At 41.6% G+C, this 23,980-nt stretch overlaps 1 protein-coding gene across 1 annotated transcript; it reads left to right on the top strand.

The window, feature by feature from the left end:
* Nucleotides 1-815: 815 nt before the first annotated feature.
* LOC132257161 (dopamine receptor 1) lies at nt 816-23,081 on the top strand. The gene is made up of 6 exons (XM_059753948.1): nt 816-1,298; nt 14,312-14,417; nt 14,759-14,938; nt 15,848-15,977; nt 20,476-20,715; nt 22,169-23,081. Exons 1-6 carry the CDS (start codon nt 1,245-1,247, stop codon nt 22,698-22,700), a joined length of 1,242 nt encoding a protein of 413 aa, XP_059609931.1. The 5' UTR covers nt 816-1,244; the 3' UTR covers nt 22,701-23,081.
* Nucleotides 23,082-23,980: the final 899 nt, after the last annotated feature.

Genomic DNA, 23,980 nt, shown 5'->3' with positions numbered 1-23,980 from the left:
ATCCGCAAATCTTTCGTTAGATATGCTCTCGGTCATTCTATATTGAGCTTTCATAAGAAAAATTTCATTGACTTTTGGTGGCGAAAATAAACAAAACCAATAATATTTTCTGATCGTAAAGGGTCAATTGGCAAATTTGCGGTTTATCTCCAATAAATTGAACAAAATCCTATAACATCCAATGCACACAGCAACGAGGCTGCGTGAGCACTGAAATTTAAGTGAATTGCAGAGTGAAATTGCTTTGTCCTCGCGGTTCTCCGCAGACAATGATTCTGGGATGGTCAAACATTATAGCGGTGATACAATTTCCCAATTTTGCCGGGGAAAATGCTGTAAAGCAACATGAAAACGTCCTTCATGCAGATGTTATGCCCATAATTGAGCATACAGTCGAAAAATTGAACATTTTGGCTTTGCCAATTTTGGCCCGATTCATGATAAATCCCCAAAAGCCTTTTAACCCAATAGTATTGAAGTATAATCGGATTGAATTCGTTTCACCCTCAAAGAGGTAACCATATGCATATTGCATGAGGAGCTTTCGACCCTTTTGCCGGCGCCTTTTTAGCAGTGTACTTGGAGAAGAGCGCTTCGAGGGGGTGAAAACTTCCCCTGCACACACAGATGACGAATGGGTGTATGTGTGTGTGATTGGTGTGCGAAAGCTCTTGGCGGATTGAACGGCCAACCGTTAGTGTGTGATGAACTTTTGAACGTTCAAGTTCAGTTGTGCAGCTCAAGGCGGAGTTGGAGGCAATTGCTAAGTGAGAGAGAAACCCTCAGCAGTTCTTGGTTGTGACAAAGAAATTACTTGCAATTTATTCTAATTTTTACCGTAACCTCAATTGCAACATCCTCTTTCGCACACGGAAATGCCGAGGTGGTTGCACTGTGAGCAATGTGAGAGCCAATGCGCTATGCTAGGCTGGGAGTGAATGAGGATTTTATGGTAATTCCGAGTGTGTTTCGAGCCAGGCAATATCTTGGAGGTGAAAAGTAGCCTCGACGCGGGAACAAAGAATTAATAATATGGTGCTATAGTGAATGAGCTCTGGAACCTTTAGGAACCCCTTTGCCACTCTTGCGCCCAATATCTCCCGGTGAAGTGTTTGTGATTTGGAAGAGATGGTAGATGAATTCACGGTGGATCATCGGAAGTTCGGCAAATTGCGAATGTGCGATTCTGATTGTAATGCATAAATCAGCTCTCAGGACGCACTAAACAGGATTACTTTATCACCATGGATATCGAAGTAGACATTAAGCTTCTTACAACGGGATATTTGGATAGCACGGTACGATATATGCCATTATTTGTCTTAGCACCCCCACAAGAAAACGAAGGACCTCCCTTAGGAATTCCTCACGCTCGCCTCACGAAGGGTTAAAGTGCGTTCTAGGAATAAAAAACAGGAGGAGGAAATAAAACCAAAAGAAAAACATCCCAAAGAAAGGAAAAAAGGGTGTTTTCACATAAGGAGCTTCGGAATGTGGTGTTTTTCTTCCTTCTCTTCTGACAATGTGACGCAATCGTGTTGTTGCAATAAAAAGCGTTTGTGACTTGCTTCCCAAAGAGACATATATTTGTCGTTTAATTTCCCCGAAACACTCAGAACAATCCACCCTGTGATGTGTGTGTGTGTGTGCTTGGAAAAAACAGGAGAAAATCAACAAGTTATTACGACAATTTTATTCAAACATTTTTCCAAAGCCACCCACCGAAATCCTCATGAGATTACACTTTACTTTGCTATGTTATTCCCGTCATGACAAAAAAAATCCCCGCAGCGCGGATTAAAAGTCCATTTGATGCAATAATTGATGCAAAGCTCATCTTCAAATTGATTTCCTTCGCCAGTCGTGCACACAAAGTATCTGCCATACGAGAAATCCCACTCATATTTGTGGGTGAAACCAACAACACAGCATGAATTCAATGAGTACCATTTTCATCAATTTTTCACGGCTTGTTTCGCGTGCGACAAAGCGCCTGAAGAGGACGTGTTTTTTTTTCAATTAAAATCTCCGCCAGGTTGTCAAATATAGCAAATTAAAATTCCACACACGATAAATATGTGCATATTAAACAATTTAATAGGGGAAATCCATTAATAATAAACACTGATGAATTTCCATCCCATCTCGTTGGCTGTCGAGCTTTTTGCTCGAAAGTGTCGAATTATTAAATTAGTGCGAAAGTGAATTGGGCAAAATCTCCAGCTTTGTGAACTTTCACGTTTCGGAAAATTTAATGTTTGGCCAAGCCATCCGGTCTGTTCACCATCTCTAAATTACCTCCTGACCTCAACCACATTTCATGCAACACAATAAGTCTCTTAGAGTGGCCTGAAAGTTTCCAACTTAACTTCTGCACCCACTTCGGTTTAATCTCATATTCCACGAGTGGTGTTGAATTCATTGGTCAACTATTGAATTTCGACTTCCAAAGCCAGAGAGTAAATTGAACTACTTGGCTGGTAATTGAAGAAAATTCTCTATTCAGCACTGCATTGGCGAAAGAATCCATTAAAAGAGCCAAATCAGCTTCAATGTGCTCCCAAAATTGCAACATTTGATGCACAATGGAAGACTTTAAAGCACGTTGTGTGGAAAAAAAAAACTAATGTAGGTTGTGTGTGTGATAAATCCCAGCAATTTCAGAGCAACTTGCTAAATCACAATTTTAATTACACTGCCATGCATCAAGTTGTTAACTGCCTGCTCGATGGTTATCTCCCTGTCATTCTTTTTCCCTTTGCGGTGTGCCATAGAAATACATCATTTCATTTCATCCATCCAAATGTCCGCTTTACGTTCAGCTCCACGACGTGATTTCATGTATTGGAGATGAAAGCCACAAATAGGAAATTTGTAAACCGCCAGAAACAGCAAAATATCGGACACGACATGAACTCTCATATGCTATGCATTCGCCCAGAGATAAGCTCTCCACGACGGCCGAGATGGGGAAGTTTCCAGTGGAAATGACATAAATTCCGAATGCAACAATTGTGCCAGAGAGTACATTCACACGACACAGATACAACACAATTGCACCCCGCGTTTGGGTGCTAATAAAAAATTCAGTTGCACTTGCCCTCTATTTAAAAACACATAATTATCTCGCCAAGAGGGAAATACTTGCAATCAAGCAATTTGTTGCCACGAACTCGTGGGAAATACCTCAAATTGTGTCGTGCACTAATGAAGACAGGGCGATGGGCGGGCGGAGGTGGTGGAATTCAGCAACCCTTTGGGGAGAATACATTGAACCATCACAACTAATGAGATCCACCGTGAGCAAGAAAGGCGCATTAATAATTAATTGCATCCTGCGCGAAAATTCATAATATTTGGGGTGGGGGAGGCTTTTGGAAAATTCGGTGTCTATGGAATTCGCATGGTAATTTTCTTGATTCTCCCCGCGGGAGGCGAAATTAAGCTCACATTGTGCGAAATCTGACGTGGAGTTTAATTAATTCCGCCACAATTTCCTGACCTGTGGTCCCTCGGCTGGATTTGACCACCCCTCAATAGGATGGATTTAGGAGACCTCAATGACAGACTGAGGGACGAATTATCCTGTTTACCCACAGCTGCAATCTTGAGCTTTCATCTATCACACCTCTTCGCTGGGTGCTTTCGAATTATTTTAACTACAGCTTCTATCAACATGTCAGCGCACATTGATTAATATTCTGTTCTAAATAAAATGATTAATTAATTGTACCCGAGAAAGTGCGCTGCAAGACCAATAATTCAATCTAAATATAGAGCTTTGCTTCGCAAACTATTTGCATCTTCCCGCACAAGTGCATTCTTAAACATATAAGACAAACGTCCCTCGTGATTTCTTCTTGCATTTCCATTTTCCAGAACCCAGAACTCGTCTGGCATTTCCCTTTCCACTGAAAACTCTCAGTTTGAATTTGTCTTCTGTGTTGAATTAAAGTTGAACGTTATTTAGAGATATAATATTTCGTCTAGAGTTATTTGATTAACAATATAACTCAACAAAACTCTCCGGTTTATCATACTTTGCGTGTAAATGAATTCATAAGCTTTCCATGGTAATTGATAAAAACATTTCGTATTATGTGTGTTAAGTGTGAAAAGTTTCTTCCAAATCTGCACGCTCATCTCTCAAATAAATCACTCAGTCTTGTCAACATGTTTATCTTAACGTCATAGAATGCACCCGAGAGCTTTGATGGGGAGCTTTTCCCAGAACGGAGTCAAAGAGTGGAAAACTTTCCTCCACAAACTCTCCATCAAAGCATCACCCGAAAATTGTTCAATGTTGATCCTCCCTCTTATCCATTCAGTAAAGTGTCTTATATTCTCAAACACGTTCATTTGAGTGCAAACAACAGTGAATTGGTATTTCATGCGCCATAATGTGAGGCACTTCCGTTTATGTTGCCATGTGAATTCATCAAAATGCTATAACATCACTTACCATTCAATTAAATAGGTTCCCCAGGGAGTCAAACCGCACCTCCCACCATTTATGCTGAGGTTATCAATTCAAGTCAGATAGACTCGTAAATTGGCCGTCCTTTAAGCGGGGCAGCAGCCACTACAAATATTATTTATCCATGGACCAGAATATCAAATGCTGAAATTAATTTCACCCTTTAACTCGTGCTTTTTCCACTGTGCACTTTCCACGCTCTCCCGAGGGCTTTTTCCCTCTTGGGCACCGTATCGATATGGTGTGAAATATCGCCACAGCTGAGCTTCTCCTCGTCCCTTTTTGCTGAAAATCAAATTACCAGAACATACACTTTTCATTGAATTTATCAAATCAAATCAATATCCAGAGAGAGAGGTTCACATGCTGCTCTGTGCAGAAGCAGCCACTAGAGAGGAAAACTCTGTGAAACCATCTGAAGCTGACTTCTTCAATTTTCGAGCAATTAAGCGCGCAAAATCCAGCAAAAACCTCGATTTCAAGTGCAGAATGCAGAAAAAATGGAAGAGAAAAATTGTTTTTCAACCATCTCCAACTTTTCAATCGCTTATCTACATATTTGCATTTAGCCAGCTTTCACAGCTTTTTTCTTCTCCACTTCAAAAGGCAATAGAAACACCTTTCATTGCTATTTAATAACTTTCCTCCATTGCGGAATAATTTTATTATTTCCACGAGACTGATATTATTTTTCATTGCGCGTGGAAGAGATATTTGTGCACATTCAGTGTGAGTGCCGACAAAGTTGATGTGGCAGGGATGGAATTGATGAAAAGCATACCTTGAATTTCATTATAAAGTTCCAAGCAATTTCAGTGACTGTAATGAGATTCAATTATTCCATAAGATATTGAAGTCGCCTTCATTTCGACATTCAGAGATATTTTTTCGCCCATAAAGAAAGTTCATAGACTTCGCAAGAAGGCATTTTCCTCCTGCCGTCGCAATTTTGACCACAGCATGGGCGCCCCAATATGTGATGGAATGCGAAGAAGGTGGGTTTGGGGCATTCTTTGGAAATAGCGGAAATTGATCAATGGGCATCACATCAGAGTCCGCAGGGAATTAGGTTGAAAGACGAGGCAGGAAGAGTGTGGCGGAGAAAAGCTGATGATTTTCCCATAAAATTCATTCACCAGCATCGAGAAACATTAATTACATTATATTTAGAACCTTTCATTTCCATCTCAACGAATTGGAACTCCAACCCCAGTGTGAGTGGTGGTAATTTTTTTTCTCTCTCTCTTTGCTTCCTGGAGGCCCGAAGGATCCCCACATCCTGTATATTACTGGACAACCACGTGTAGAACATAAAGTACGATAAATGCTGCCTTCCTTTCGCACCCATTTCATTCCCTTTCGCTGGGTATATTTTCGCCATTTCATTCCAAATCAATTTATGTGGCCCCCCAGTCAGTCTTCAATGCTCTTTCACTGCGACTCCCGCACCACGAGTGGGATGTTAAATTACCCAATACAGAGAGAGTGCTTGATTAGTGTAAAAAACCCAACTAATGAGACTCCCATTGAAAGTTCTACACCGACATGAAGGGTTTTTCATCTCTGAAAACTTATACAATTTACCAATTGGATTTCGCAGAGGTACAAGAAATCCCCGAGAGATACAAGGGAAGCAAAGAGTCAGCCGAGCAAACTTGCTTAATTCCCCCATTGTTTGCACAGATAATCTCTGCAAGCTGTTCTTGGAAAGGATAATGACGCCATGTCCTTGAATCTGAGGTTGTTGAATATATAAGAAAATAGATGCTTCTCGATTCCAATAATTCCAGCATCTCTGATTCGCACTTTAATTCAATGCACAAATAATGTTAAAGTCATGGCGAAATAAGGGTTCTGAACTCTATCAATACCTCTTTGATGTTCAGACGCACATTCTGAGGAAAAACACGAAAGCCCATCAGACGAGCACCTAAAGTTAAGACATCGTCTGCAGCAGATAGAAGCAATTTTATCTGTTTTTGCAGAGCTGAATTGTACTAATTGAGAGTCAGACCTTAAGCCAACAAATTCCCCAAGACTAATTCCCCGCGTATTATCTTATAATTAACCGCATTCTCGTGAGGAATAAGTGCGATTTCATTCCCTACGCGTAATTAATCGCCACTTGAGTGTCTGCGGAGGTGTCGAAAGAGTGTATTAATGTTGGGCTCAAAGTCACTTAAGAGTGTGAGATGCCAATCATTAAATGTTCTCCCCCTCATCACGATATTTCGTCTGAAAGGTCTTTGAATTGTTTTCTGTTTCGAAAAGCAAAACCACCGAAAGGAAAGACGCTCCGTGCACGTGGAATGGAAACACACCCACACCTTTAAGAGAGAGCGCCCTTCGGATACTTCCTCTTGAGGAGGTTATTAAGGGTGGCGATGGCGCAATTATTGCCATAACACAATGTGCTTCCAAAGCAATTAAAAGTCCATAAATGTGAAATGTCGGCGTGAGTTTTTCGGCAAGCGTTCATACGCCGCGCCGAGTGTGTACTTTTAATTAGAATCTGTGTCAAATTCGCGTATTGATTTCGGTTATACATCAAATCACCCGCTTCATTTTGACACCTCTTGCAGATCAATTATAATTTTATGCGCAGCTCTTTCGATGCCTGTTCAGCAATTATGTTGTTTATATCCCACCCACAGTTGAGAAGTAATTGCTTTTGTGTTTTCCTCTCTCCCCCCTCGGGGGAAGGAAATTCACTTCGGGGAGGGTAATAAACTCACGAGAGGGCGAAAAAGAAATTTGACAACACTTTAAGCCACTTGATGCAAATTGGCGGGATTTGTCGTGCCGCTTTATCACTCAATTCCTCCTGCTTCAGGATCCTCTCAGCGGCGAGTGTGAGGAATGTGAGAGACTTTGAAGAATGCCGCAAGACTTTGTGAACAGCCCCAGAATGTGGATTTTGTAAATGTGAGAGAGGAATTATGATGGAAAATATTTTTGCCACAGAATGATGAGAAAAAATGCCACATTTAATTTGGAAGAGAGACATCAAGATCTCAAAAGTGCCAGATAAGCGAAAGAAGTTCGTCTCTTGAAGTGATCTGTTAGTTGCGAGACACACGGAAACTTCCAACTCACTGAACTGCAAAGTCTCACAACTTTTCCGTTGGTATGTACATCAAATGCAATTACCCGGTGCGCCAGACATTCGGAAAAGTCTCTCGCTATATTTCTCTATTTAGCAAAGGTGTTTGTGTGTTTGTGTATACATATAAGGTGAATGTAAATTCCGAAGTCTGACTGGCTGTCAAAAAATTCATATTGTAAATTACATGACGAAGAAGTTGCGTGAATGAACGCCAAGGAGATAAAATTGGCGCATATGGAGCGAAAAAAATGTGTTGTTAAAATTCTTTTTCATCCTGGGGGTAGAGAAAGCACCTCTTCCATCATTTTTGCATGTTCCCTGCCATGGCGTGGAAAGGAAAAATTCATTAGATTCTTGAGGTTCTCTCTCCTGGCTTCCATTGAATTTCACTTCGCCTTCGTAACACATCAAGGGATTCCGTATAGCAAATTTATTGCATTCCGCCATTGTGAGATATTTTACTTGGCACTTTATTCAAATTTATGCTCTTACTTATAAACAGTGAATTTTGTGTATGAACACAAGTTTTAAATTGAAACTATATGTGATAAGTTCTTCCCGGACAGCACATTTTTCCTATGACTTCGCTGGCATCGTGAAAAAGGCGAACAGCGTACATCAAGGAAGACAAGATAGTGTTTTAGAATAAGGAGACAAGTTCTTGAACATCACAAAAGGGGACATGCAAGCCTCATACAATGTACTGTAATCATTTATTATCATTTATTGCCCATCAGAAGAACCCCAGAAGTTATGGCTAAATACATATTTTATTCGCTATTTAGTGGTGAAGTCTTACAAAGTCTGTATTTTGTCAACTAAAGCCAGATAGGAAGACAAAGGTAGAACTTTGTACTCCACACGGATTAATGAAGCACCTCTTGGAAGCTTTCTTCGTCGTCTAAATTACCGCCTCGGGAGTGAGACGAAGAAATTGTGTATGTCGGAGATAAAACATACTTAGTGGATTTTCGTGTGAGGAAGCAGAGAGAGAGTGTTGCTTTGAGTAAATGAAGGAGTACATCATTGATTGACGCTGGAAGTTGTGTACTTAAGCACTCACTGGCAAACTTCCTCCCATTCTTTCGCAAATGTGCAGCGCTGGAGGGACAAAATTTCACTAAATCCCCCACATTCCCTTGAGGTCTATTTCCTCACAAGGGGCGTGAAGAAGGCGACACAAAAGAGGTGGAAAATAGCACATAAACTTGCTACAGGGGAAAACTTTTCATCATTTTAACTATGCTCCACATAACAGAGTGAACTCCGGTAATTTATACGATATCGCACACCTTGAATTGCGCGCTTCTTTGCCAAAAAGACTCCGATGATACTGTGAACGAATTGCCAGGGATGATGCGAAAGCTCTTAATGTGACAGTCTTGGATAACCTCAGGGGTGCAGAGCAATATAACTTTCTCCATCGACTTCGTTTTCTGTAATTCGTTTGACTCAGGAGATTTGTTTTATTAAAATACAAGCATTTCTCTTGCCATTTGACGGGCCAAAGAATGGAACGTCTGACAATGGCACATGTGAGCTTTCTGCCAACTTTTCATGCATGGCAGAAACACCACTTTTTCCACCCAGCAAATTTTCCTCCTGGGAGAAATGAAAAATAATTTACAATATGAATTATAAAAGAAATGTTGAAAATTCTCGATGCCACAGAGAGATTTACTGACATAAGCGGAAAATAAATTCCTTCACTCGTCCTGAAGTGCAATTCATTGCAAGGCGGTTCGACTCCACACAAAGTTACTTGGCACAAGATACAAAATCTTCACTTGAAAGTCCACTCAATTCTGACAAATTTTCCTCCAAAGAATGCAATCACGAGTCAATTGTCAGATGAAAATAGCAAATATACTTGTAAATACTTCTTTGTGTATTTCCAAAGTGTCTTGCTGTGAAATCAATGTTTAATGTTTTCTTTTTCACGTCTATTTCTCCCATCTTGAGCACGCAAGTGTGGGTGAGGCATGTCTTAGACGCAATTTATCACAGGCACCAGACAAAATTATAAACTTTAGACACGAATAAATATTATTCCACTGGCCATGCAGAGGTTTTTCATTTATTTGTCTTGCTTCGCACGATGCTTCCAGATGAAGATCCGACCTTTTAAAAGCTTTTAGAGAGGTTCAATAGGCCCATTAGCTCAGGGTGGAACTTAAAGTTTTGCCCCAAATCTCTTTAAAGAAAAGATTCCACAGCACCAGACAAGTTTATATAAAAGGAAACAGATCAAAATAAGGTCTTTAGAATCCCAATGACAGTGTGCGGGTGTGAAAAATTTAAGGCAATAAAATCCCTGAAGCACATTCCAATGGTGGAAGCCTTAAAAGATTTCACATCTGCGGATGAATCCTTGAATCCACGACTGAAGCTCTGACAGTGTCAAGAAAATGTTTTTTCCCCCTCATATTTTCCTCTCTTGCCTTTGAGAGGCAAGACATTGGCATATATGTATGTAATATCATAAGGGAGATTTTCTTCATCTTCGAAACCATCATGAGTCTATCATTCAATATTGTATTTTCATTTTGTCAAATAAATATTATTTCTCATGTAATTTAGATGCGAAAGCACAGCGTGTGTTTTCATAATGACAATATTCGCCATAAATCCTCGTACAAGCAATAAAAACTCCTAAGATAGAAGACATCTTCGCCCTGTTTACACGGTCCCTCGAGGAACTTTTCAGCGCAATATCTCAAAGTGACACCAAGAGAGAAAACATACACACACACCTCAATCATGCTCTGCCAAATCGTGGAATTAGGAAAATGTGGCAATTTACTCGAGATCCCCAATTGCATGAGCACAGGTGTATTTATGTAAATTGTGAGCTTGTCTTTTGCACAATGATGAAAAAGCCAACAGCAACACTGCAGAGACTTCAACCTGTTCCTCCTATTAAGCTCCCGTATCTCAACCCCTTCTTGCCCAGGGTGGAAAACTAAATAAGCAAGGAAAAGTCTCGAGTCAGAAGCACCCTCTTGGCTTTTTTGTTGCCACCAGGAGAGAGCGAGTCCTTTTCCTCACGCGCCAAATGGAACATGGAGGGATTGCGTGTGGTTTCAATTTGTGGGTTTCACAGGCAGCTTAAGTTCTCAGCCACTGCCTGGCAATCACTGAGAGAAACTTGGCGCTCTTGCTTTATGCCTAAGACCATCGGCCAGGGATGCACTTAGAGTGACAACAACAGCCTGACGAAAGAATACAAACCCCACTTCAAGACGCTCTCAATTCACAGAAAGTAATTTTAAATTATTCATCTCCGGCTCTCGCAAGCTCTTCGCCATTTTCCCTTAATGACACAATGAGATGGTCAATTCCGGCCCTGAACAGCCTGTGGCTCTCAAGCACCTCCTCATAATACGCAATTTGTGTGTTTGGTGAGAATAGAGAAGTATCCTGAAATGTAACAATAAATTTATGAATGTTCTTCTTCAGCCACACACATTCGCCGTTTTCTGGCTTCTTTAACACACATTTTGGGCCCTCAGCACTTTCCCAGATATATTATGTTAATACACCCTTACACCTTTTCATTCAAAACAGACCATGTTAGGAGGAAATTGTGTGATTGTGCTGTGGAATAAATTTACATAAGTTCCCTCCAATTTATATGGCTCTTTAAGTATTTGTCGGTTGTGAATTCTCAATTTTATACCTACCGAATGTATAGTTTTCCAAACACACACACACAAACCCTCTATATTGGGTGCATAATTAAATAAGTCCGCTGGGAAATGTTGTTAAAAATAATTCTGCCAGGTTCTATACATGGCTGTGGTGTACGGGAAAATGGGCAAACAAGATGAAAAGAAGTAGAGGTGTACATTTGGAGAGGCCACAATTAAATCCAAACACCGGAGGGATTTAATCACACTATCGAAGTTCACCTCCTTCTGGTCTATCACTCAGGCACAGACAAGTTGGAGGGTGATTTGATTCCTGTTCCTTAACTTTGCCTTAAGAGCCCACCATTGCCACTTTGGGGATGTTTCACTCGATGGTTTGTCCATGTATTTGATTACAAGGGTCGGTTGGACAATCACAAACTACGTGGTTGTACGCTAAGATCACACCACTTTCCCCCGAGGGCGCTTCGCCAACATCCCCACACTTGAGCCACACCGACACAGCAGAGAGGTGACGATGATGGTCACCGCACGTAGCAGTAGCTAACAAGTAGATAAATCAATAAATGGGAGAGAAGGTGCCCATTATTTCCCACCCACCCATTATTTTTCCTTTCCCCCATTCAACCCCCGACGCGCCACATTTGAACCCAACCCTGATCAATTTTATTCAGCAGAAAGTGAGGGCGAGAGGATTAATATCAACAATGGACAACATGCCAGAGTTATTTGCTTGGGAGAGCACGCTGAAAGGCAAGGAGATACAGATGGTCATGGGCGCAAAGGAGAATTCAATACCATCCAAATAATTCATAATTTAATTTAATTTCTCATCTCTTGAGCAAATCTGTTTCTCATGATTCCTTAATATTATATTAGGATTGCATGGAGAGAAAAGATCTGTCTTGATTTCTACAGAATTCCTCATTAATAGTTGAAGTTCAAGAACAAAATAAGGTTTTTCTTCCTTTGATGTCGCTGGGATTCGTGGTCAATAGAGAAGTTAAGCGAATAGGGAACTTCCAGTTTACTAAATGTAAATAAAGCCCATTACAATAAAAGAATTTTTATTAAACAATTTGAATTATTGGATCTCAAATTGAGAATTTACAAACTGTCCGATGAAAGGGCGGCAACAAAAAGGGGGTGGCCAAAATGAGTGCACAAGAAAGGGCGACAAAGGAGAGAGAAAAAGGAAGCAGATGAAATTGAATAAAAAGCTCTCGGCGGTTTTTCTCAGCGCATCAACGCTGAAAGACGACCTAAAGAATGGCAGCAATTTTGCAGGGCGGCACAGAGAAGGAAAATGGAAGGTTTGCGGAAAAATCCGCTGAAGGAACTTGATTAAAACTTTCGTCCCGCCAACAATACCACGAATTTATTTCGTCGGGTGGGCTTTTTTCTCTCAGCAAAGTACGGAGAAACAATGAGGGTGGGGGAGAAAAGTCGAAATTGAGTAAATTTGTGAATTTTCTCATTAGATGTATGTCATACTTTTCACAGAAAAACTTCATTCTCTCAATTGGGCGGACGGATGAATTTTCCACCCTGCGTGCTTTTGCACTTGAAGGCCTTCTGGGAAAATATTGGTGGGGGGTGTTTGAGTGTGGGTGAGGTGGAAAATCCAAAAACTCTTATTAGGCATTGCAATAAATTTTCCTCTTGAGAAATATGAGAAACTTCCCACTCGACGTAATTCTTTTCACTCGCCCCGTCGCAGGAAAATGTCATTAATATTTTATCCAAATGGCGAGAGAGAGTGAAAAATTTGCTCTCAATGAAAAATTCACCCCCGGGGAAAAAGATGAGCTCCGGAATGGGAGAAATATTAACCAACAATATTGCAATTTCATTGAATGGATATTTAATGCTCTCGCCTCATCTCTTCATTCATTCTTATCGTCTGACTGTGGTAAATTTCCTTGGCGGAATTGCATGTGGGCGGAATACGAGTGCTTAAGAGATTAAGGACGTGACTACAAAAATGCTCACGGACTCAGCCATTATTTAAAATCAATTACATGCTTTCTTTTGCCGCCCCCGTGGATAAACTCCATCGCGCGCGCGGTGGATTTCCAGGAGCCAAACGATAATTGTGTACGCCAACATTTGCCTCACAGAGAGAGAAAAAAAGGGAATCCCATTTGAGAATGTCGGAAACACGAAAAAATACGTGATTGTTTCACTTTTTCATATACGCAAAGAGATAAAACCGCGCGCGCGATTCCTGAGGCTCGACAGTCCCTCAAAGTTGCGGGCGGACAACAAAGAGGTGAAGTCAGGCAATTTATCAACAAGTTGGGGGTGTTGACCGTAAATTAAGTGATTTACAGACCTATTTTTTATGCGCACCACCCACTCGCGCCCCTTTTCACCTTTATTATATATGCAAATTCCATATTGTTGCATATAACACATAAATTAACGAGATATTCCATGCGATATTGCATGCATTTTTTCCATCTTCATTCGCGCGCCCTGTCGTTTAGAGTGGGTGGTGCTGAGCGCCCCGTCGAGGCTCAAATGCGAATGCTAAAAGGCAGAAATTGCACGTGAGAACCGTGATTCTGGCTCCTGAGCATTCATAGTTGAAACCAGAGAGAAGAAAAACGTAAACCCCATTTTTCATTCCGGCAATTGATGGTTGTTTCAGCGCAAAATTCTTGCACAACAATGCAAATCTGAACATTGCCGAGGATTATGTGAACGTGGTGAAACTCCGCTGAGCTTACTTTATTTTATAATAGCTCAGGAAACGACTGTTAAATGTATAATGAAAATGAAATGTGCAATGTTTGCTCGTTATTAAATAAAGAAAATTCCTCGTATGACATTGTTTTACGAGGTTCTGAGGCTTTTTGCAGTGCATTGAAATAAGGGAATAAAATATTTATTTATTGTCTTCAGATTCAATAATACAAAGAATAACGCCAGTTCTGACCAACCTTCACAATTCCCTGGCTAAATGGCACCATTTTTGGGTCAAGAATCAATTAAAAGCCATGGGAAAAAAGGTCCATTTGCGCCCAGGTCCAGTCGAAAAGCGTGTGACGTCTTTTTTTTCTCCTCCTGTTTCAGGTAACGTCAAATTTTAATGATACCACCTGGCCAAAGATCGTGGAACATCCGGAGGATGCGGAGGAGGAGCCAGACGCTGTGACATTGTTATCAATTTTACTTGTTGGTGAGTTGAGTCTATTTCTCGTTCCTACTTTCTTCCCTCTCGTGCAATTAATTAATTGGACTTTGTGCCCATGAAAAAGCTCCCGCAGCATTTAGGAGCCTCCCCTCCTCGTCCACCCTTCGCTGCGGACGGCAGGAGACTGTCTCATTAACTTTTGTGTCTCATCACCAATGGTGGAAAGTGAAAGCTCTCGCACGGCGAGGGTGTGCAAATGAGGAACTGGGGTTCCTTTTTCCCTTGAATTCCTCAAACACAATTGACACACAGACGCGTGTATTTGTCCACGCTGTCCAAGCTTTAAAACACACACTTTTCACCCCCTCCCTTCTCTTTCTTTGCAGGTGTTTTTTTATCGCTACTCATTTTCTTGTCGGTTGCTGGCAACATTTTAGTGTGTATCGCCATTTACACAGAACGGAGCTTACGACGAATCGGAAATTTATTTTTAGCCTCTTTAGCCATAGCCGATCTATTTGTCGCATCACTAGTTATGACCTTTGCGGGGGTGAACGATTTATTAGGTAAGTTTCGCCCAACAAAGACTTTCTTATCTCACCCACGCGCCAGAGGGTGGTGAGTTCCGTGTATTCCGCCGCAGCCCACGAGCGCCTCGCGAATGTCCTCAACCCCAGGAAATCTCTTCACTCTTTGAGGTGAAATACTCCGGAGTTTATCTTCAGGGCGGTGGATCCCTTTGAATTCACATATCTTCCCCTCTCTCATTCTCTCCGCCCTCGAAGCCACAATCTCCGCAATATGCCATATTAAAATCCCATTTTCCAGCATAATGATATGTGATTATGAGACATCCAGAGGATATCTCAGCATTGCTCAGACGTGAAACGCCAGGTTCATGGACGCTTCCTCGTTGGCGACTCTGCAGGGCGGCTTTTTCAGGGAAAAGCTCAGGCAACTTCTTGAGAACTCTTTCGTCCGCCTCGAGCAACGAGATCGGATATAGCAGCTTTGCAAACCCAAATCGTGTGTGGTATATATGTTGAGAATAGCGCATCAGCACAGGTAAATGGATTTTTTGGCTGTACACAACATCATCTTTATTCAAAGTGCAGAGTCGCTAACACCTTTTCCATCCACCCCTCAGCCCTCTCCAATCTCAGACTCCATCTCGAAAAACCCCTCGGGAAGCGAGTGGAGAGTGGATTTTCAGTGTTGAGTGACATGTAAAGGCGCAAAAGACCTGGGAAATTTACATCTTGCAGATGATGAATTTAATATATACGTCATTGGGGCAACTTTAAATGCATCGCGCTCACCACCCTCACTTTTTATGCGCTCATTCCCGGTGATGAATTGCCCGTGGGCGGACGCTTCCATCAGTCTTTCATGTGTGGCTCCCCAAGGCTGGAGTCGCCCCGCACCTGTTCTCGCCGCTGCTATATTTGTGTCTTCTTCTCGCCCTCTCTATTTAGGTTATTGGGTTTTTGGTGCCCAATTTTGTGACACTTGGGTTGCCTTCGATGTGATGTGCTCGACTGCCTCCATTTTAAATCTATGTGCCATTTCGCTGGATCGATACATTCACATAAAGGATCCTCTCAGGTAAGCCACGTCGCCGTGACGCCAAACCAGGAAGTGAGCGATTAAAATTAATTCGATCAGTGTTTCTCCCCGCATCAACCCTTTGGCGTCGCCGTTTTTTGGCCGCCTGCCAGAAGACAATGAGGGGGTGTCTTCCACCACCCTTTAGACCGCCCATAGCTGTGTGTGTGTATAGAGATTCGGTGGGGGGGCCTTCGGGGGATTTTCCGCACGCATTTACCCCATTTGCAAACACACAAATAAATTGGTCCAATTGTTGTGAGCAAGAGCCAGAGACAAATCTCTCATTTGTGCCTCCACAAAAGATCAACACACACAGGGGATTCCCCAAAGTGCTGAAATGTGACATCAATTTAATATTCTATCTGATGATCTGACAAAGTGAGGAATAATTTACACAAATTCTCACATCATTGGAAGATATACAGAGCAGTCACTTGAAAATCCCTTTTCACACTGACAACGACCATCTCACACCCTTCAAACCATCATTCGCTCTTCTGCACAAACTTACACATCTCTTCTCTTCTCTGCGAGATGAAAAATTCAACTACAAAGAGAGGGAGAAAGAGTATTAGAAGGATTTGTGAAGTCACTCTCGGTGGAAAAGATCTTTTTATTAGCCGAATGACAAGTGAATTTATCGCGCACTGTTTTATGCATATGTATACATATTTGCATCCATTTTTTTTTACTTCAATTCAGCACGACAAACAAGTCAAGGGGAGGAGACTTCAAATTGCGGTGTAGAAAGATAATTCAAGGACATATTAATTGTCCAAAGATGACCATTTCTAGGAAAACGACAACTGTAAGACAATCGTCGTTATTTCTCTCTCTCTCTCTCTCTTATGAATAAGAAATGCACTTGTTGGTACACCGCGTGCTCAAATAAATCCTCCTTGAGCACAACCGTGAAAGGTGCGAGTGAACAAACAGTGGGACAAAGTTTGCCCTTAACAAGAATTTATTTTTCAATTTAAAACACCACTCTTATGGAGAGCATCCTCGAATCCGTGGCACAACTTTATCAGTATTCATTCCAAAATTCAACCACAAGATGATTTTAAAATTGAAAAACCACCGCGAAAGAAGAAGAAAAAAACTTCCATCACTTCTCCTTCTCCTTGTGCTTTTGCCATTTTCCCCTCGGATGGGCCGGAACTTCAAGTTTAATTCTTCCACCAGTGAAACACTTTCTGTGGTGAATTTTTTGTTTGTCAGCTTGTTTTGCCTCTCCGCACTTGCTCTAGAGTATTATTTCATGTTGAAACACTTTTTTCCGGAGAGGATTTCTTGTGCATGCCTGAAACGGACTCTTTTGAGTGAAATAATAGGAGAAAATGAATTATCATGGGGTGGTTTGGTCCAGAAAGGAATTTCTCTCCATTTGACGAAACATCTTTTACACTTCTCGTGCAGGAATTATTTTTTTTGCGCGGGGGGCGGGGGATGGATTTTTTAAATAGGTTTTCTGTGTTCTTAAAGCACAACTGGGTCGAAGATTTATGGGGAAATTATATCGCTAGAAAAATCCTCAAGAGCTGTCTTTAACAATTTCCGTGGAAATTTTCTTTGGCGCGGGAAATGCCACAGATGGATTCATCCTTGCACTGAGGATCACATGAGAGATGAGACCAGAGAGTGACAGTGACATTTTACAATTAATCACCAGCACGGAAGTGAGATATTGTTGGTCAATTGGTTCATCACTCGTCAAGCGCGGTCGCGCATGCAACATAATTTATATACAATATAAAGGACATGGGAAGAGGGGTGAAAATAGGCCAGGAAAATTCATACACAACTCTATGCTAATTAGTGCCATTAAACACAGTAATTTCCGTCTTGATTTTGATTTATCACCCAATGAATGTCACACGGTGTGAGGCCACGAAATGAAGAAATACACCCACTTCATGACGAATTCCCCAAATTGCGTGTCCCCCTCGTCAAAAATTCATACACATCGCAAACATCGCGCCGCGCCACGTGTAATTTTTCACTCCCGCTGGGGAAAAGCATCCCCCGCGCCACGACAGTTCCACGCAAAAGAATTATCACCACCACCACACGCCGTATGCTAATATCAATTTGAGATCCGGAACAAGTTAATCAGGACAATTGCATATGTGGTTCGCGGAGAAGCGACGGGAATACGGCTGTCGTGATGCTTCCATACCTTCAGTATCACACACACACGTCATTTCGCTAAAAGGACGATTCCAACATCAGCCTGGATATATCAAGTCCATAAATCATAAATTCCCTGACAAGCAATCTAATGAAATGAAACGCTCTTCCTCTCTCTTTCTCAGTTATTGATTGGTTTCACAATGTTTATCCAATCGAGGGGTGGAGGGATTTTGAGGTGGAGAAGCACCACAGATAGGCTATCTCAATGTAATTTAAACCACAGGCGAGCTTTAGGCCAACGCTCAAAGGCATTTATTGTCTGATTTAGAAGATATGGACTTGAGCCATTAGCCAAAATCCAAAGGGATGTTAATAATAATCAAAGTCTTACAGACACTAATGTAGTTATCATTGCATCAAGACAATAACGTTAATTGTACTTTCATTGATGAGATTTAAAATAAAAGATTTCATGGGCGGGGCTTGCGAGTGGGCGGAGCTTTAAGAATGATTCTCTTCAACAATGCTAAATCTTCGTGAATACACAAGTGACAAACAAGTGTGGCATTTGTCTTACCAAGAGCGTGTAAGGATAACGCAAATGCGAGTAATATAAGCAAATTTGTCAGCAGGGAAAAATTCCAGAGTGTTGATGGAGTCCAATTCGGTGAAATTGGTCCTAAACTCAGGCAAGAGTGCGTATGGCAAATACTCATTTATTCACCATGAAAGATGGACAGGTGTATTTTTTGCCGGTGGCAAATCTCGAGGGTGGCAGAAAAAGGGCGACTCTGGGAGTGGAAAATCATTGGAACAAGTGCACACAGCACCCAAATGTGCCATAATATCGGATTGGGGTGCGCTGAAGGATCATCCTGACCATTTGGACGTCTGGTTTGTGTGTGTGTGGCAAAAACGACAAGAGTGGAAAATCCCTTCTCGCCAAAACACCGAGGGTTGTACACATGGGGGATGCAAAGTCATCAATACAGAGCAGAAAATATTCAATGGACAGTTTTCAGAAATCCCCAACCGAAATCCACATCCGTACCCATAGCTTTTCAATTCAAATAATATCAGGCTCAAAATATCAAAAACACGCGGAAATACCGGATTTCTGCCCAAAGGGTTCATTCTTCAAATTCAGAAAATAATCACCCTCGAGTTTGCATTTCATATCCCCACACAATTTTTTCGGTTTAACATGTGGCATGTGGGATAAAGAGAGGGAGAAAAAAGCAGAGGCTCTGTTGGATATTGGGATTAACATTGATGCATTGAACCAGAAATGGAAAAATTCAACAATCAAATTGAATCTCATCGCTACACGACGAAATACTTTAATTTTCCACATACACGACAGCAGCTCACACTCACCTGAACACCCAAAATCATTTGAAGATGAGGAAATTCTCACACATTTCTCCACAGCACGAGGATAATCCAATCCCCAACTGATTTATTGCCATATCTGCTCATATTCCCATCCAACGAAAGAAGCGCGCTCTCGTGGGTTAAAGCGGGTGATGTCAAATGAAATGTGCGTTTTGGGGTACACAAAAAATGGTGGGTGGAGAAAGTTTAAAAAATACACCCTCGGGCAGAGGGAAAAAATCCATTAAATCATACAAAACTTTTCCCTCGACTCGAGTAGACGACAAAGTAAGAAAAAAAAATCTATTCGCGATCTTTGACTCTTCTCCACTTCTATATTTTTTTCAATTTATATTTTGCCAGACAGAAAAATATGGCATGGAACAGCGTGTGAGTACACCTTTGGGGTGCTTTTCACTCCATGCAAGGCAATAATAATGCAAGTTTTGTTGCTGCTGGGCAAACACAAAAGTCCGTGTCCCACAACTTTTCCACCCTATATGGATTAACAAAGATGGGTGGGAAACTTGACATAGTACATTTGAGTTTTATGCAAAATGTAACGACCAAAAACAATTTAAATTTCGAGACGAGAGAGTTTGTGGGTCATCCTGTGCTCAGTGAAATATGAAAAACAACATAGTTTTAAAGACAAAGAGAGGTAGAAAGTATGGTTCTTGCTGTGAAACTCAAGGAAGGCAACCTGTGAGAGTGCTAGAGTGAAAAATTGGTCTGGGAAAATTCATTTAAATTCACCGGAGAAGTTTTTGAATTAAAAATGCATTCACATCTCCTGCAGACTCGTGGCATTTCACCACATACATAGTTCAATAGTTCTTCAGGCATTCTGGGCGCCGTGAAGGAGGTATTTTGACTGGAGGGAAGAACAATTTAGTTTCAATCGCTCACTCCCCCCTTTTGGCCCATATGGACTCAATTGCATGTGCTGCGAGGTCTTTAGTCCTTGGCTTGTTTCTGCATTATACAGGTATGGACGATGGGTGACCCGTCGAGTGGCTGTGGGCACCATTGTGGCCATTTGGCTGCTGGCCGGACTCGTGTCCTTTGTGCCCATCTCCTTCAATCTGCATCGACCCAACACACCGGACGATGACAATGGCAAGAAGTACCCGACATGTGCACTGGACCTCACCCCAACCTACGCCGTGGTCTCCAGCTGTATCAGCTTCTATGTACCTTGTATCGTTATGATTGGAATTTACTGCAGGTGAGACACACAAAACACCCAACCAAACAGCCCATTTCATGCTTTATCGATCCTTGGGTAATATTTTCCACTACAGCAATTCCCACCCCCGCTATAGTAATATTATTTTTACCATAGCCACCCCCGCCACAGGGTGACACGCTGATGTCCACTGAAGCGCCGCGAACCAAACACGGCAGAAAAACATGAACCGAAAACCCCAATTTTAATCCTATCATACTGAAAAACTCATAAACACACTTTCAGGGGTAGAAAAAAAATGCTCTCTTCTCATAATGTGATTAAACGGAGGGCCAAATTAAAAAGAAATGAACACTTCCGCAACAGACTTCAAAGGATGTCAAGAGGAGGAAATTAAGGCTCAAGCAATGATTGCCAGCGATTTCGTCACTGCGCAACCAAGAGTAGCTGTTATAGTTTTTAAAGCATCGTCACTTCATGGCTGTTTCCATGAATTTTTATTGCAAATACATGTTGAGAGGTGTTCAAACATCTCAGGGAGACAGTGCACAGGAGAGAGCTTTTAGCATAGCACATCCAGCATTATCATAATGACGATGCTAATAATATCGATTTTACCGGGGAGTGTTTTTATTTTTATTATTAGTGGCGCAAGCAATAAAATAATTGTACGGCAGTAGCAAAAAAATGTAAATAAAATCATCAAGTTTATGAATCTCGGTCAATGGATGCAATAACAATGCGTGAAAAGGGGAGGATTTTTGGAAAAATTAAAAGCTCTCGTGCATTTATATTTCCTATGGGCGGTATTTAATTTAAATTCTAGAATAAATGAATGTGAAAGCAAATACAATGCTTTTTTGCACATACGCAAATTAAGTGCAGATTAATTTGACACCGGCAAGTTAATTATTTGCAACCATTCAAAGGGGAAGTCATAAAATCATAATTACACCCAATGACGTAATTCGTAAGACCAAACTTGTTCAATTACAGTGGAAAGTTTGTGAAATCATTGAATATTCGACTAAAAACGGATGTGATTACATCAGAGATTGTGCGTAAATCCTTCTGTGTAATTAGACAGAAGATTGAACTCTTCATTCGTCTATTATTAATTATTAATAATGCTTCAAAGTAAACGATATCACTTGAGGTTTTAACCTGTTTAAAAATTTACTCTTGACTTTTACACCGTCTTTAATCTGTTATGCAAAAAATAAGGCACGCAAAAGATTATTTATATCGCAAAACCACTTCATTCTTACAGCATCGCGTCTCGGGGGATTTTTTACACCTACAGTCTCTCACCCAGAGAAATTGGGAACTCGCGAAAAATCTCTGGGGATTAAGTGCTATTTGCATGTTTTTAAATACATTTCAGGGAAAAAAAGATGAATCAAATGGTTGCTTTTTTGGAATCTCTAAGAAGTTGAGCCTTGAGGCTATTTCGAGGAGCACAATTAAGGGGTATCAATATCTTCCCTTGCAGATTGTATTGCTACGCTCAGAAGCATGTGAAATCGATACGGGCCGTCACTCGACCGGGCGAGATTGCTGAGAAGCGCTACCGCAGCATCAGGCGTCCGAAGGCACAGAAGAAGCTCAAGATTCGCCAACTGCACACGTCCTCGCCGTATCATGTGTCAGACCACAAGGCGGCAATTACGGTGGGTGTTATCATGGGTGTCTTCCTCATCTGCTGGGTGCCCTTCTTCTGTGTCAACATCGTCGCGGCATTCTGCAAGACATGCATCGGCGGTCAGACCTTCAAGATACTCTCCTGGCTCGGCTACTCCAACTCCGCATTCAATCCCATCATCTACTCCATCTTCAATGCCGAATTCCGCGAGGCTTTCAAGCGCATCCTCACCACCAGGAACACGTGGTGCTGCTGCTCCAATGAAATGGGCAACGTCCATCCGCGCAACAGTGATCGCTACGTGACGGACTACGCGGCAAAGAACGTGGTGATGAACTCCGGACGCTCATCGGCAGAGCTGGAGCAAGTGTCTGCAATTTGACCGCCTGCGCGCCCACCAAGGCACGATGGTGGCTGTCTCTAGACCCAATCTTCATCATCTCGTCCAGCTCGATCGCAGACACTGCAAGTGCGCGAGTGCAAAGTGTGGACAGCTGTGTGACCGCACGAACAGAGCTTTCCCGCGGGACAATCCTAGACATGGTGAGCACGTCCTCATCGTCTGTACATAAGGTGACTGTGAACATTTGTGTGCGGTGTACATAGAGAGAGAGAGAGAGAGAGAGAGCTTAAGGCAGGGGAAAACCCGTGCATAAATGGAAATGTGTGTATATGATTTACAAGGAGCAAAAGAGCTCACAGTGGGTGAAAAATTTTCCATCAAAATTAATCCCGGAAGGAGAGATAATCTCTTCGTCTTCTCCGGCAATTTGGAGGACCGAGAAACGCAATGTGGAGAATTTACAGCCGCACTTTCCGCGGGAGAAAAAATCCACTGCGGAGAGTACCACAGATCCGCGAGGATGAATATTTGAAGCGCTGAGGATGAGCAAGAGAAGTAAGCCCAGAGTATTAAACCCAAATATGTGTGATAGCTTTAAGAACTTATGATATTCACCTCAAGCCCCGCCAACACTGCGCCACGGCACGAGGGAGAGAGAGAGAGAGAGATACATATCCTCGCCTCTGTGTGAAGAATATTCCCAAATCTAATAGACGAAATGGCGAAGGAATCCTTGAGAGATGTTCTGTGTTCAGATGTGGAAGGCACATGAAAAAATATTCAAATATATTGTGAGATCTGTTCCTGAGGAACTCAAAGGCACTCAGCGAGACGCTGAATATGCTAAGAAGACTTAAGAAATTCTAATTTCTTCTCAAATATTTCCCCGAATTTTTCACTCTTTTCTCTCCTCCGCCCTTTTTTACGTCTGGTATTTTATTGTGCTCTCGCATCCCATCAAAAATAGCATAATAAGTCCCTTTACTTCTCCCCCTCTTTTCGAAAAAAAGGAATGAAAATCCCCAAGGATGAATGACAAGAGGAACCTCAAAGGACACGAATTTGAATGCCACGAGTGGCCCTGGCAAAGCATCAGCAACTTAATTTAGAAGAAATCATGAAGAAAAAGAAAATATTTGGGAAACCATCCCACATAATAAAAATGAGCGCAATTTGAGAAGAAGAATCCTTTAGACATATCCTTTCTTATCTTCCTGACAAAAATCCAATTATACAAAACTTAAGAGAGAGAGACAAAAGCGGATGTCCTGTGACAGCACATTCATTTTTGTATTTGCGACAAAAGACTGAAAAAACAA

The sequence above is a fragment of the Phlebotomus argentipes genome, unplaced genomic scaffold (assembly GCF_947086385.1).
Source record: "Phlebotomus argentipes unplaced genomic scaffold, Phlebotomus argentipes genome assembly contig_42, whole genome shotgun sequence".
Classification (NCBI taxonomy): Eukaryota; Metazoa; Arthropoda; class Insecta; order Diptera; family Psychodidae; genus Phlebotomus; species Phlebotomus argentipes.
Note: the sequence above shows the minus strand (reverse complement) of the source record. Positions and strands in the feature narration are given on the sequence as shown.